This window comes from Styela clava, chromosome 3 (assembly GCF_964204865.1).
Source record: "Styela clava chromosome 3, kaStyClav1.hap1.2, whole genome shotgun sequence".
Lineage (NCBI taxonomy): Eukaryota > Metazoa > Chordata > Ascidiacea > Stolidobranchia > Styelidae > Styela > Styela clava.
Window position 1 is genome coordinate 19,222,769 of NC_135252.1, and position 16,813 is coordinate 19,239,581.

At 34.1% G+C, this 16,813-nt stretch overlaps 1 protein-coding gene across 2 annotated transcripts; it reads left to right on the forward strand.

Annotated features, from left to right (window-relative positions):
• The first annotated feature begins 239 nt into the window (after positions 1-239).
• On the forward strand, positions 240-13,751 carry LOC120343471 (heat shock 70 kDa protein homolog). 2 transcript variants are annotated; one of them, XM_078110985.1, is made up of 19 exons: positions 241-607; positions 1,045-1,174; positions 1,719-1,825; positions 2,376-2,627; positions 3,321-3,447; positions 4,007-4,133; positions 5,014-5,161; positions 5,780-5,968; positions 6,597-6,632; positions 7,045-7,242; positions 7,580-7,663; positions 8,358-8,420; positions 8,791-8,874; positions 9,016-9,117; positions 9,639-9,695; positions 10,386-10,487; positions 10,838-10,909; positions 12,242-12,313; positions 12,888-13,751. In XM_078110985.1, exons 1-19 carry the CDS (start codon positions 542-544, stop codon positions 12,921-12,923), a joined length of 2,052 nt encoding a protein of 683 aa, XP_077967111.1. In that variant the 5' UTR covers positions 241-541; the 3' UTR covers positions 12,924-13,751. The 2 variants fall into 2 exon arrangements, with proteins under 2 accessions (XP_077967112.1, XP_077967111.1); XM_078110986.1 differs by lacking the exons at positions 9,639-9,695; positions 12,242-12,313; positions 12,888-13,751 and adding an exon at positions 11,454-12,226 and having other exon boundaries at positions 240-607.
• The last annotated feature ends 3,062 nt before the right edge of the window (positions 13,752-16,813 follow it).

Sequence of the window (16,813 nt, forward strand, 5' to 3'; positions counted from 1 at the left end):
TACTCGAATGATTACAAACAATAACGCAGCGACTGCAATCGCTCAAGCTCATCATTTCACGTATAAGCCTTTGCTATTGATTCTCAATATTTTATTTTTCATTCAGTCAAGTTTAAACCTATATTGCGTTGAGATCGTTGGTTTGAAATGTACGACTTGCAAACTACTTGATTTTAAAGATCTTTGGTGGGTGTAAGCGGCCGATAACAGTAAGCAAATCCTCCTAAATTAAATTACATATATTATTGATTGTTTGTTGAATTCTGAACCACCTAAGCCTGGAGATGTTTCTTCAGAGATAGCAGAAATTCATTGTAGAAAAGAAATTGAGCATTCCAAACGCAATCTATGAACACAGACTTGTGCTAAACAAGAAAATAAATGCTAAACATTATGTTATACAGTTAAAGGTATTATTCTTGTCGTAAGAAATAGTATCTAAAGTTAATGCAATTCAGTTTGTTTCTAAATGTAAATTTAAGACATCAAAATTCCCCCACATCAGTATCTGACTTTTGGACATTAACAACTGAAAAAAACTATGACCAGTATTGGAATTGATTTTGGAACGTCTTTCTGCTGCGTTGCTGCTTGTATTGATGGCAAAGTAAGTTATTTAGTTCATTCTAGTTTTCTATTTATTATTTTTCTAGATCTTCTCTATTCTTTCTCTAAATTATTTTTGCACACTTTTTTTACGACTATTCAATTTATTGTTTTTACTTTTTTCTCTGATCTCACTTATTACTCTTTTTGTCTTGTCCCGTCGCTTCCCCCGTTCCTTTTTAACTAGTTTCTCTCAAAATTACCTTCTTATCTAGAAGTAATCTCTTGTCACAACTAATGTTTTGAAGTTCTTCCTGTAGATTCATCAAATTTTCTTGGATATCCAATTATATTTCCAGACCCTTGTAATGTTGGTATTCCTATCTTCTAGCTTTTAGTTGTTTCGTTATCTTTTCTATTTTTTTTTTTCAATTTTCCATATTGCACCTTCTACTGTTTATTACTTTATCATCAGCATATCAATTTATTACCTCTTAGGTTGAAGTTATATCCGATAAACTCGACAATCGACTGACACCTTCATATGTCGCTTTTACCGAAGACGAGAGATTGTTCGGAGATGCAGCGCAAAACCAAGCTCCAGTTAATCTAAAGAATACTGTATATCGTAAGCTTTTATTTCTTCCGGTTGGGCAATCTAAATCATGATTACTTTTTTGCATGCCTATAATTCAGTTCTCGGTAAATGTTTACTTAAACAAATGAGAAATAATGTCGTTGTATCGAAATGCACAACGAGTATCATTATCGTTGGTTGTAGCTGAGATGATAAAAATACGTTTTTGCATTGCCTTTCCCTTCGTGCAATAGATAGATGATATATTTCCTTAATCGACTTTTTATACATTTCCCCATTTCGAAACAAAGTTTTGTACTTCTACGTAGAGATCTCGACTTTACTTTAGAAAAATCGGAAACTGTTTTGGTTATTTTGGCATTGCCCACCCAACACAGTAGGCAAAGTAGAGGGCAAGATTGAGAGAACATATACAATTGATATCAGTAATTTTGTTTCCCCATTAACAATTATAATAGATAAATAATCGTTATTTGTATGGTCTTCTTTGAAAGAATTGATCCTTACTGGGCTTCCATTAAGACAGCATTCAAAAATTTAATTTAAATAATTATTTTGTCTTATTCTATTTCAGAAATTAAACGACTCATAGGTCGGACAGTGGATGACAAAGCTGTACAAAAATATCAGCAATATTGGGGTTTCGACATTGACGTGAGCGACAATCATCTTGGAATACCGGTAACTTTCAATTTAAAAAAAAAAAAAAGTTAATAGGGTGGTTTTAATTCTATCAGAGCAGTTGATATACTTAGTTCAAATCTCGATCCCATCGTTTGTAGTAGTTTTCGTTATATAAGTTTACTGAAAGCACGGTTTCCACCACTAAACTTGAAGGGGGAAAGCTACTGCAAATCACCACTGCTGTATTGGAATGAACTTCTCGACAAGAATGCCAATAAATACAGGTTTTTCCAAATTTGCAATAATGGAGTGCTAGCAGTTCGAAGTCCATTTTCCAATCGATGGGTGGATTCCATGACGCCCACTTTAGAACAAAAATTGTTTGCACGAACATGTTGAGCCAAAAAGTGCCATTTTTGATTTTTTTCAAATGTGGAAAGTTATCTTGGTTTATTTGTTTTCATTAAAATTGCTAACATTGGCTCATCTCCGCGGGCCGCACAATTTTTCCTCCTGGGTCGCATTTGGCCCTTGGACCGCAGTTTGTACATCCCTTCATAAATCTCTAAGGTCAAAGATCAAACTGACTTCAATTGATTTGTTACAGATAACCTACCGGGAGAAGAAATACAAACTCCGACCTGAACAAATCGCAGCAATGCTGCTCGAGCAAATGAAACATATCGCCGAGGAGTATCTCAACGAGAATGTCGATAACGCCTTCATATCTGTTCCTGCGTGTTTTATTGATCAACAACGTAATGCAATTCAAGACGCAGGTTTTATAGCGGGATTCAAGAATGTCAGATTGATTGACGAACCTACAGCTGCAGCAAGGGCATTTGCAGAGAATCGTAATGTACGAAAATATATACTAATTCCGGGTGGGGCAAACTTTGGCTCGCAGATAGGAATAATGACGTCACAGTTAATTTCCCAATGTGACTCTTCGCAAAAAAAAATCTGAATGGGGGAAAAACTCGGCGCATCCCTGGGCTCCAGTATTGTCACGACCTCGAAAAGCAAAACTCGCTCCAAAATCTCAACATTTAGGGATCTTGGGTATTTTATGTTCACGTAAAGGTCGTAATATTGGGAAGCACAGATGAATTTAACAATTCAATATAGTCATAGATTCACATAGCAAAACTCCTAACGTCTCAAAATTTGATTGGTCTAAACTAAAGTTTACAATATTTTTCGCATGACAGACGGATTTACCTGTAAATGAATCAAAATCTGTAAATGAATAAAAATTTTGAGAAATAGTTTTACCCCCTCCATAATATAGGTTCGCTCTGCAGAAGTTCGAAGATTTTGATATTTTTGAAAATATTGGCTGCTTTACCTCGTTTCGAAAGAAATGTCAGAAAACCTGATCTCATCTGGAAGTGACCTATATATCCGTATAACAGCCACTTCATCGCCATCAATTGCTTTCATAGCACCCCAGTGCCATTAATCGTTTTATTTTGTTACTTTTATGAATAAAATATTTGATCATATCTTTCTTGCAATTTTTAAAAGTTTTATTTGTATTTTCCTTTACCAGATATCTGACAGACGTAACGTTCTAATATTCGACATCGGAGGAGGGAAGTTTGATGTGGCCATTTACGTTATTGAAGGAAGCAATGTTATTGAAGCTTTGGCCGCACATGGAAATCCCAGTTTTGGAGGCAAGAACATAATTTTCCATATTTGATGAAATGTGATTCAAAAATCAAATAGCAAATTTCCGATTGTTGTGGACTCAATCAAACAGAGAAGCCTCTAAATTAATTGATCAAAAACGATAGATTTACAAACAATTAATATTATCTTGAGGGTATATAGGGATAAATAAAACTAAAATTTGTCATATAAGCATGAAGCAAGGCGAGTTCAAAAATGGGTCATCCATTTTTATCATTTAATAGGTAATCCTAGATTAAAAAAAAGATTAATATTTCACAAAATATCTGAAACTCTATCTTTAGCTTCATTTTTACTTCATTCAATACTTCTGTGAGTTTTAAAAAAATATATGGTATCGATGAATTTCCTTTGCAATTTTTAAATTTTTCAAGACTTCATGGACACCCTTTTATACACCCTGGGTGAGGTGGGGTGCATATTTTATTTGACCTCTCACTTCAGACTTGAAGTCGTTTAATCCGTATATCGATGATATGAGAATCATGTATCTCAATTTACAAATTTTAAGCTTGTATTTTACATTATTTTTTTGATTTCTAGGAGACGATTTTGACATTAACATGATGAATAACATAAACGTATGTTCTGGTAATAAGAAGGGAATGTTCCGACTGAGAGTGGCCTGTGAAAAAGCAAAGAAAAAATTTTCGGCTTCGAAGCAAGCCAGGTATTTAAAATAAATAAAATTAAAGATATATTCCGTTATAATTTATGCTTTTAATATACATACAAGAGCATTCATTACTTAAAATAGCGCGATAGATACAAACGAGTTGTGCCAGATACAAACAAATTTTAAAATTTTAGTTAAATAAAAAGGTAAACAGTACACATATGACTATGATGACGTCATATAATAAAAATGAGACTACATGCAAAACTAAAGCGGTTTCTATCATTCCAAAACACGCCTACACATTAGTGATTGTCTGTCAATATCTATGTTTGGCACGTTTGTCTTGAAACAGCTTGAAGATAGTTAACATAGCTTTTAACTGGATAAGTGGAATGCTTGATAACGAGTAACACATTGTTAGTTTTCAATTTTAGCTTCACATTGATGACTTATCCATCATACATCAAATATTCTGCTATACTTATTTCTGTTTTATCTGTGCCTAACATAAGAATTTCCTTTTCCATAAGCATTGCCTTTTTTATGCGATAAATCTTGATTTTTTTATAATAATGATTCGTTTTTGGAGTCAATTTCGCATTTACCATAATTTTTGATTTTGTCTTTAAAATATTTGAAATTGTAATCAGGTGGAGATATAGCATTCCAAATATTTATTTAACTGGAGTCAAACAAATTAACATTGTATTTAACATTTGGCAAACAAATTCCTTCATGCACATCTGTTTCGCCGGCAGAATAGATACTACATTTTGATAAGTTTTGATAAGATAAACCAGGACGATTGAGAGCAATCTAGAAATTGATAAATCTGCTGCGTTTAAAACATTTAGCAAATACGCGAAGCAATCTTTCTAATATTGAAGCCTGCTATACAACCATCTAGGAAGGCTAATTTCATATTTTGCAGACTCCAAGCTGATTGCATCAATGGAAATGAACCTTACAACACAACGTTGACGAGGTCCGAATTCGAAGAAATAAACAAAGAGAGTTTTAAAAGTATCGAACAAGTTCTTCGCAATGTTTTAACAAAAGCGAAGATTGTCGCCAACCAGGTAAAATATATTACTTTTACCTTTAATTTTGTATGGTATTCGAACAAACAAAGTCGGTGCCAGCATAGCGTAAGATTTACCACGTCAATTTCGCAAATATGTTCCAACCAACATATGTTCCCTGTCCAAATGCGATCTAAGATCTACCCTGATTTTAGCAAATGTGTAAATTAAGGTTTTATCGCTAAATTGAATATACAGAAACAAGTGATATACAATAGAGATAGAAATTGCAACGGCAGGCCTCGCGCTATAGTACTGACTTGAGGTTAATCCTATGGTAGCACTATGAAATCGAATCAAGTGAATCCCGTACAATTACAAGGAATTTAAATTGATTACCTTATTCAATTAATGAATAACTAAAATAATTAGGATTGTACAAGCTCAATCAAGCTTGTTTAGTTTAGTTTTATTGCCTCAATTTTATCTATAATATGTAATTCGTGATATTATGTACTTAGGTGGAAGATAAACAAATTCAAAGACGAATTTAGTTTGTATTATACCAAATATTAATTTTCAGTTATTATCTACCGTGATATATCTCCCAGCATTGGTTAAGTTCGGCCATGTAAAAATTGCAACAACAGTCAGATGCGATTGTTACTTTAATAGATTGACGACATTGTACTCGTTGGAGGTTCGACACGAATCCCCAAAATCAGAGAATTTCTTCAAGAATTTTTTGATGGAAAAGTGTTGAACAGAACAATAAATCCTGACGAGGCGGTGGCATGTGGTGCAGCGTATTATGCGGAACAAGTCTTCAACAACGATAGGAGACATGAGCATCCAAATGCAGAGGTTAGTTTATATATACATAAATGTATAATCATACGTTTCCGTGTTGATAAGATTGAGTTAATATTTTCAAAAAATAAATTTTAACAATGAGAAATTATTCAATCTTGAATTGAAAATATAAATCTCATTTCTAAAGGCAGGGGTCGGCAATCTTTTGTCGCTCGCGGGCCAAAATTAGGGTTGCAAGTCATTGGCGGGCCGCACATATTTTTAGAAAGGAAAAAAACCGAACGAATGGTACTTTTTATCATGAAAAGCAAGCAGTGATACATTTCTCGAATAGAATATAGATTTATTTTCTCATTGCATCTCATAAAATTCCATTTCATTATTTTCAGCGTCATTGAACTTTTTGCACTTAGAATCAACTTTTCTGCGTTTTGTTGCCATTTGCCTAATTAAAATTAAATTATATGCTGTTTAAACGAATAATTGTGAAATATATAATTGTTAGGTTATAATATATTCAGTCTAAAGAATATATTTGTCAAAACGGATGTTTTGTTACTATAATTTAGTGAAGCGTCGCGGGCCGGATTATAGTTCTCCGTAGGTTGCCGACCCCTGCTATAAGGTAACTAAAATGGCATACTTACGGAATCTCATAATACAATTTTTCTTATTTTAGAATGAAAGAAAGTTGACTCAGGAAATACGTGTAATGGTAAGACCTCAATATACATATATTTGAAACAATGGCTTGACTATGACTGGGCAATTACAAAGTCGAGTCTCAGCTGGTTTTTTAACGCAATATCAATAATCGAAGCATAAGATACAAACAGCTACACGCTGATGATTCCGGGTTCCAACCCTGGTTAGTTAGAGTGACAAATGAAAACCCTTTATTTGCGCATGGGTTTTATTTACCAAAAATGAAAACTAGTTCTTTTTTTTTCGTTACATATTTTTATTCGGATCGAATAAGGTAACAGATGAAACCTCATAGACCTTCAAAACAATTTGAAGATATATATTATCATAACTTCAAACATTGAAAGGACATGTATCGAAATGTCCTACTGTAAATATAGCCATGATATTCATGATATTCCTCATTTTGGCATGCAATTTAGATTAAAAAAAACGCGATTTTCAATCAAGAAGACGAGCAAGCGAGGGAGCTTAATGAAGCAAGGAACAATTTAGAAGCCTACATTCACAAAATAATGCAACGAGCAAAAGCTTCACCAAGTAAACTCGACGATGAACAAAAGCAACTCATTCTAGAAGAATGTAATTCAACTATATCGTGGCTTGAAGAAAATGGCGAGGTGAAAATTAACAATTCTATATAAATTCAAAGCTTGAATTCTAAGGTATATAAATAAAAATATTACTGCTACTCTGAACGTTTTTGAACGCTTTATAGATCGTTTGCCGAATTGTTTCATCAGTTGGGATACAGTTACCGGACTACTCGCAGCCCATATTCGATTCATGATACAGTAAATGTTAATATGGCAAATAGGGCTATAATAGCACTATTTTCCTAAATACTGGACCCTTTGCTTTTTAAGTACCATAAGCCATAGAATATAGAATGTTTCTCGCAATTTTGTCATTTCTAAATTAATATGTCGCTCATATGCTCATTTCACTCATATTTAGAATGCCACTACTGACCATTTGAATTCAACAAGAAAGGGGCTCAAAACGTCATTTACCAACATAAAGCACAGACAGACCGCCCAGGTATTATGACTCGAATAATTATATAATATGTAGCATGGTGAATATCTGACTGATCATGAATATATGAATAAACAGAAAAGTACCAGGGTATTTAATTTCTTATATCTCAGTGATTGCTTCTATAGCGTAACAATGGGTCCGTTCAATATTATGAATAGCCGACGAAAAAATTGTTAACAAGTGCATTAAAGCAAGGATGTGCAACCTTTAATACAGGAGGCCCGGATACAAACAACTGGATGTAACGGCGGCCCGCACATTTGCTAAACATATCCTTTCTAGTAGTTGCAGAAACGAAATTTTTTGTTACTGATCTTATGACATGCGTTGTTTTCTTTGCACAAGCTAGCTGTTTGGGTATTTTAACGTCATATAGCCATAGATAATGATTTGGACTCAATTGGCTTTACAACGCAAAGGGATCGGAATTACTCGCTCGTACCAAATTGAACTAAATTAAAAACATGTTTCGTGGGCCCAACACAATGCAAAATTGGCACTTCCCCGCAGACCACATTTGGCCCGCGGGACGCACGTTGCCATCCCTACATTAAAATAAAACACTAAGATAGAAAAACTGACGAAAATGACATATGTGCTCAAAGAGTTTGTCGACCAAGTCTCATAATATTTCTTATAAAAATGACGTGTGCGATTCCAGGAATCGATTGAATATATCACTTTATAATTTTAGAATGACATTAACTTCAATCGACAATTGGACAACGAAGAGATTCATCCATTCATAGAACGACAAGTATGGATTATCCATAATAGTTTTTATTAATAGCTAGGGAGTTTGTTATTAAAACATTGAAATTGTTCACCAATTTCCAATAGCGTCTAGTTATATTAATAATAAATGAATAGTTTTATATCAAAATGTTAATATTTTACTCAAGCCATGTTTCGTAATTCAACAAGCATTGGCCGATCTGAGAGGCCTAAAAAGAACCATAAGAGATAAGCCTATATGAAAACTCATTGAACATCAATGATAAAGAGAGACAGAAACTCCTAGAAGAATGTGGTGAAACAAAGGATTGGGTGGCAAAAACTCAGCTAAATCTAGAACACCGTGCGCTCAATTATGTATATTTATGATGTTTCCTTGTTTCTCTATTCAGAATCCAAACTTAGAACAAATCAAAGTAAAAGGTCAGAATCTTGAGAGATCATTTAAATCAAAAGCAAACAAAGCAGCAAAAAAGGTTAGTGTTACATCATTTGTTTAGTTTATAAATTTTGCAATTTCTGCTTATTCAGTTCGCTATTTTTTTTCTTGTTTTTGCGTTTTAGAACCCCCCACTTACTGATGTTTCTTATCATCCAAACATTGATCATTTGTTTAGAGAAAGCCTGATTGCGAGACTGTGGGACCAGGACCAATTCGAAAATATAGAAGCACTAATCATCCTTCCACATCCAGAGTATCAACACGGAGCTTACCAAACGTAAATAATTTTATTTATCTCTCTCATTTTGCTTTACATTTGTATTTTCGTGATTGTTGATATCACAGGTTCCGTGATACCGGGGTTTTGTTTTGCAATTCCAATAGCGCAATCTTGAATCGCAAGATACAATACTACCGATATCGAAAACGTTACCGTTATAGCACTGGAAAAGCTTTTACCAAATAGAAAATCTAAATGTACCGAAGTAGCATATCTTTGGCACTCGAACTTCAGTTAGTGGAATTCCTAAGCTATTTTACGATGGTATTGACACAAACTGCCTCCAGTCTCGAGCCGATCAGTATTTACGAACGCGCAATTTTAAAAAGATAATTCTGTCAGTAGCTCCCGTCATTCAAGTGGTCGCCCGTGTGTTCTCTCAGAGATCATAATCTTTAATTTCTAAGTGAGTTCCCGTGACCTTGCTTTGAGCAAATTTTCTTTAAAAAAATGTATAGTGCGATTTCGTATAATGAATAACATTAAAAAAAGGTAAATGTCACACTCTATAATTTTAGAATGACAAATATAGACCTGCAGGGGAAAAGGAGAGGCAGCCGTTAATGCAATCTCAGGTGTGGATTGTCTATAAAGCAATGTCTTTTTTAATTTCTAGCGACCGAGATTGTTTTTTAGAAAAACGTTCGACAGTTTTAACGAAAATAAGTCAATGTACAATATTTAAAAAAATGATTTATTAAGTAGTAGTGATTATTAAGTAAAAATTTAAATATTTTACATAAATCATCACAAATCCAAAGAAAATTGAAGAAGTCAAAAGAATAATAGATAAAGTTTTTTTTTAATTCAAGATTAATTATTTTAGCTATGGGATTACTTCTTTCTCATTTTCTTCATTGGGCACAAGGTGGACCTATGGATTGTTTGGGATTATGTTGTCGTGATTATTCTCTTGTTGTTGTGAAAAGAAATTGCTTTTTATTTATTCCAAAAATTTTTGTGGGCTCTATGTGATTCGTTTTTCACTTTTGAAGTTTTGTGTGATGACGTCATCAAAGATAAAAATTTTGACACCACGCGGCGGTTCCGCGATTGCATTTCAGTAATCTGGTGGTCAGCAAAGTTGGGGTGTTTATATAAGAAAAGCTACCTGTACTGTAGAATATTTGAAGCCACTTCATATTGGTTTTCGTGTCCATATATCTGAGCATTGCCCTCTCGTTTAATTTTGTCGATTTTTGTCTCAAATTTTTAGTTTCTTTTTATATATCCACTTGTTGATTTTTCCCAACATTTTTGTTTAGCGGGAGATTGATTACGATGAAGTGAAACATCATGCAACTCCAAACAAGAAAACAAATGGTGATAATACTCATTCTAAGTTTGGAACATGGAATACGCCAACCGTAAATACTATTTGTTTTATGCTACCAGTGTTCGTTTTACCTTTATCATTTAGGAAAGTCATGAAATTACAAATTGAATACATTACAAGTGATCGACCCTTAACGCAAACGCTACCGCAAAGATAAAACTCAACTATTGAGGGGAAATAGTGGGACCAAATAGCAGTTGATTTTCATTCAGATTCATTGTCTTGAATATTTTCGATCAGACAATGGCATTCCTCTCGTGCGCTTCTCAAAACCTAACCCCCAAAGCTACCTAATATAGAATCATCCAGCCATCTTAATTAATGATGAAATGTTTGTAAGAAAACATAAATTCAATTCAATCTGGAATTATCTTTTAACAGTCGACGCCTGTAATGTCGCAACCGATTCGTGACAGTAGAATGGATTCGCTTCGTGATAGACATCATGTCGGAGTAAGTGTATATGTTTAAATATTGTCAACACAGCAATTTAGATAACCGTTCAAATTTTTTGTTTATGTTTTGTAGCATATTTTAAAACACCCTTTGAATGCAGTAGTTTCCTGAATCATGTAACAATGATTTTTAATTTATGACCACTAAATTTGTTAAACCACTAAATTTGACAAATGACATGTAAAATGTAACCTATTAATATCACTATTAGTTCTATTCCACATTTAGTTGCTGCTTGTTTTTATTTATACTCACTGCATAAAAAGGCGAACGTGGTAACTGAATCATACTTTAGCTATTATAATTATCAGTATATATCAGGGGTGGGCACGGTTTTTGGATCGAGAGCGAAAAATTTTCCTCACCTAGACTGGCGGGCCATGTGAGTATGACATAAAGAGTTACATTTTATGAACAATATTTACAGTGTTTTAAAAGAAACAGTGGAAAACAATAAACCTCGTGCCAAAATTAAATTTAACAGCAATCTCAACAATATCCTTGAGCTATTTTTAACTAAATCATCAAAATTTGGTTTCAGCTTGGTTGTGGCAGCATCAGGCGGGCCAAATTGAATAATCCAGCTGGCCGGATTTGGCCCGCGGCCCGCACTTTGCCCATGTCTGGTCTATACAATTCAAGAGTCCTGCTGCACACGAACACAAATGTATTTCTGTGAATACATAAAATTCTCTTGGAATACTTAGTGAAAAGCGTAGTATGGCATGTTTATTTCTGCCACAGCATCATTGCATTATACGCATACGGACCTATTGGCGCAAAGGCATTCAGGAGGAATTGGGATTTAGTCTCGCGTATCCTCTACTGATAGTTATATTTATCACTTTTTATGTATAAATATAAGTCTCTTAGTTTTGTCTTTCAGCAACCATGTAGTCAAAACTACTCAACTGAAGATCATGTAGGCGTAACTTGTACATAATTAATTGTCAACACGGAAATAGAATTTTGTTTTTTGCAAACATCTCATTTACTGAGAGAATAAAAGATGTAGGCAATTAAACAATCAATACTGAACTCATAAATATCTTAATAACTCTTACGAAAATGAAGAAGTAATTTTATAATTTTGTGCTTGAACTTCTGTTTGTGTATATGATTGTACCCTAAAGTTTCCTAAATATAGGACGCTTAGCGCAAAAGTAATGTTCACTCTAGAAAATTCCTCAAATAACCTGAGTTCTGTTTTTGGGCCATATTAGCTGAAGTACAGTCACAGCCAGCCCTCGCATGAGATAGAATATCTTCTAATGAACTTGGCTTCTCTTTTTGTTGAGTCGCCAGATAAAAAGTATATATACTTTGCAGACAAGAGAGATACGGGGACCATCATTATGGGATAGATTTGTGGAGTGGTTAAATCGGAATTGTTTTGGACCGGTGAGCTCATCTATTATTAAACAAGACCGATCGAAATGAAATTAATTCAGGCTTGTCCATCGGTTTCATTCAATCCAATAGTAATTTATGCCCGATTCATATCATCCCAGAACGTTTCTGATGGGATCCCAAGGAAATGTCAATCCCATTGGCCAAGCCTGGTGACTAATATTAAATCTAAAAAGCCAAGTGAATTGATTTTTGTATCCGGTGCTCGCAGCAAAATAAAAACTCTTGCAATGAAAAAAAATCTGAAAATCAAGGGTAACTGATATTACCTCGACACAACTATTATTAATTGATAAAAAAAAGCTATGTGTATTTATTAATTCGGTTTGAAATAAATATTAAATACAAAGTGCTCATGGGAGGTATAAGTATGAAACTTAAGGGTAGTTCTATACAATCAAGTTTTCATGGTGCTGTCCTATCCTATTCCATGGAACGTTTTCCATGACTAAGCCGGTAGGTCATGCAATTTCAACGGCTGCGTACATTCACCATTTTTAAAAATTGTAATAAACGAACTCACGAGTTAGTGTAGTTTGAACGAATTTATTTATTTTTATTTTAGAGAGTCGAGTCAGATGATCAATCGAATTTGGTATAGCAGCTTGATGCAGATTAAACCAATACAGACAACGATAATTAATATTGCAATCCTTGGTGGGAGAGTTAATTTACACAAGAGACAAGAAAAAGCGATGAAAATAGGACTAAAATTATGAAGCACATAAATATATAAAGTTATCGTATTTACATCGCAAACGTAAATTGTTTTCTGGTTAGGTCACTTTGTTAATCATGTTGAACTAAGTGTCGTTCTAGCAATCTGAAGGTACAAAACCTGCTTATATGGCATGTATAGGTATTTTTGCGGCGCTCTAGAAGTATGTGTACCTATATGAAGGTAACTAATTTGTGTGAAGGAACTGAAACATATGGGCAGGGAGATATTCACTTGGCTAACAAAGACAGTCTCCGTCACTAAGTCACTAATATATAAGAAGTTTACAAAAACTATTATTTGGAGGAATCTTTCCGGGCCGATATCGCCTACTCAGTTTATTACAACCTGTGTAAGGTGGTGGGCATTAAATTTGAACATACGATTTGTAATCTGCAATGCCGCCACAGATTAGTGTTAAAAGTCATCTAATATATGCAGTTGCTCCTATTTACAAAAATCTTATGTGTAAATGTGCTATGTGTAAAATATTTCGTAATTGTAATCGCTATATTGTGACTTCCATACCCTATATTATATTCCACTATTAATTCATTGTTTATACTTTTATCTTGTTAAATATGCTTCAAATAAATATTTGATCTAGTGATCTTCAATACAGAAATACAGATTTGAAATATGCATTACAAAAATAGGTACTCACGCATACTATGTGAAACAAGATGCTAAAAACCTATTATGTGTACCAGGTCAGGGTTAGGCTATAATTTTACAAATACTACAGGAATCACTTGGCCAGTCCTCGAACTCGTAATAGAACTAAAATAAGGACAATTGGAATAAAATTACGGCCTAACCCTAACCTGGTACACATACTACTATCAGGTCTCCGTCATCTTGGTTCACATACTTCAGGAATACCCACAAAAGTGGGTACTATTCGAACTCTTTCACGAATTCGTCAAAATCATCGTGGAGGTGCAAATAAAAACTTTATTTATGCCCCGTTACTTATATCTATGATTCACACCGGTTTATCAATCCTGACGTGCCAATTACTTCGCATCTTTTACTATTTTTGGAAACGTCATCAACTATGCTGAAATTCGGAAGATCTCAAGATTCGATTACGTTTTTATTCTTTCCAAACAACAAATAAAACAACTTGAAGCGATACATCAGACATAAAATTATCACACGTACAGATCTTTTCTTACCAAAACGCAAATCGACTCTCGTCTGGTCCCAGCCAAAACGTAGAACATGACAACTTCTTGCTTTCTTGGTGTCTTGGTTCGGCTGGGCCAATCAAAGCAATAATACCACTCAAATAAGGACAAGGAAAAAGTCCCATCACATGGGTACGCCTTCAATTCTTTCTCACGTTTCCCTTATCTTAAATTTACAAACTACGGTACCTTGTTATTTTAATACTCAATATTACTTATTTTAATACTATTCCAAGTAAGATGCAATTATGTACATAAGACAAATTATTATCATTCAAGAAAATGAATATATAAAACTTCTGCTTGATTTGTTTGTCTTAATGAAATATTTGGATTCGTTGAGTACGATCGTTATTTTCTCCATCCAGTGATGGTTGCGACTCAGAATAATTTGTTTCGACAGTTTGCCAAGCTTTGTGGAGTTTGTTCCACTGTTCGGTAAAATCTTTTAGTTTTTTCTGACGCAATACGATAACGATCAAGTGGAGTTTCATATTAATATAACTCAAATCAAATTTTCATATGACTTACGTTCGTGAGCCAGTTTTTGGCCTGACCGCATTTCCCCCAAAGTTTTCGTTTATCTGCAGCATCGTACTGATTTAACTTTTCCTCAATAACAGATATTGTTTTTTTAAGATTCTAAATAAAATTGTCAAGTTTTTTTTAGGAATGCAATATGTTGATTGGAAAAGGCGGGAATAAGTTTTACCAGATTATTCTCATGAAAAAGATTTTGAGTAAGAAATTTTTTAGCAAGACATTGATTTAGGAGGTCTCGGGTGCAAGCACAGTCGTCACTCCTATATCAATAAATTTAATGGATTATACACCGGATCGTTCCAAAAACGGGTATAACCAGTAGCATCTTTTTACCTATTAGTTGCTTCTTGGTTGGATTATTAATCAACTAAAGTGTGAAACATGCGCCATCTTACGAGAGTCACTAAATATACAAAGAATTTATCCACAAACCTGTCGATCGCGTTTTTTATCATAATCTGCATCATTTCTCAATGGCGTCGATGTTGCTGCTGGTTTAGGTCTCTCTGTCACCATATTTCTTCCCTACATCAACAATTTATATTTGTAAATTGATTTGAACTTCACTTTATACGCTAGACCAGGGGTAGGCACGGTTTTTGGATTAGGGGCCAAACATTTTGCCCACCTAGGCTGGGGGGCCATGTAATTATGTCGTAAAAAGTTTGGCATCTACATCGAACACAATTAAACCAATGAACAATGAACAGCATCGGTCATGAATTGCTCAAATGTAAATTGTACTCATTGAGATTTTCACGCCGACCTTGGGATTTGTGTAATGGCGATATCTTGCTTAAAAATAAACTTGAGAGCTAAAAAAAAATTCGACAAAAATACGATTCCAATCTATTTATATTTGGCAGTTTAGCACGTATTTGATGATATTTTAGAATAGTAATCTTTTATTTCAGTTATAGTAATGTGAATCGCAACTGGAGTACGGTGAACTCAAATAAATTATTATGACAAGACATTATAAATATTGAAATTATAAATAACTCCCTCACAAATTCGTCAAAATCATCGTGGAGGTGCCACTAAAAACTTCATTTTCCCCCGTTACTTATATCTATGATTCACACCGAATTATCGAACCTGGCGTGCTCGCCAATTAGGATGCAGCCTCTTTTATATTTTTTTAAAACGTCATCAACTACGGTGAACTTCGGAAGATCTCAAGGTTCGACTTTTTTATTTTTATCAAACAACAAATAGAAGATAAAGCGACACAGCAGACATAAAATGATCACGCGAAAAGATCTTTTCTTATCAAAGCGCAAATCAACTTTCACTTGGTCTCAGCCAAAACGTAGAACACGACAACTTCGTGCGTTCTGATGCCTTGGTTCTGCCGGACCAATCAAAGCAATAACAAGAATATTGCTCAGACACCGAGGACATATCGATCAAAAGTTAGGGGATCCCCCAAAACAGCGCTCTTACTCCATAGTGACACCTTGTGTCTCATCACTAATTAATTAATCACTAATTAACTCGCTAATTATACTGCATAATTCGCCCAAAATCAATAGGTTTCTGGTCCGAGATATGATAAATGCACATGACAAATCTGGAGCAGATTCAATCTCGTTTTCGTGAGATATCGCGTGCATCTAACAGACAGACAGACAGACAGACAGACAGACAGACAAATTCCTATCAACATCTTTCCACATTTCTCTTATCTTGAATTCACATATACTCAATATCATTGGATTCTAATACTCAATAATACTTGAATACTTATTTTAATACTAATTCAAGTCAGATTCAATCATTTACATAAGACAAGGATTACCATGACAAAAATAAATATAAAACTTTGCTCAATGAAATATTCAAAGATTAATATTACAGAAATAACGACCATATATTTCTAATGCATATCGTCACGCTAATAACCGAATTGCGTAAGTCATTTTCAGCAGTTTTGAGAAAAACGTAAAAAACTTCCTAATGATATTGCTATGCCATTGAGAGTCAATAATTTGCCATGGTTCAATTTTTTGATCGTAGCCGGATTTAAGTTAATTTGTA

What these genes read in the sequence shown, in the direction of transcription:
- LOC120343471 (XM_078110985.1), top strand. Translation starts at nt 542, where the DNA reads ATGACCAGTATTGGAATTGATTTTGGAACGTCTTTCTGCTGCGTTGCT. An exon ending in TCTAAAGAATACTGTATATC is followed by an intron (nt 1,175 to 1,718) that starts GTAAGCTTTTAT and finishes ATTCTATTTCAG; the next exon opens with AAATTAAACGACTCATAGGT. An exon ending in ATCCATTCATAGAACGACAA is followed by an intron (nt 8,421 to 8,790) that starts GTATGGATTATC and finishes TTCTCTATTCAG; the next exon opens with AATCCAAACTTAGAACAAAT.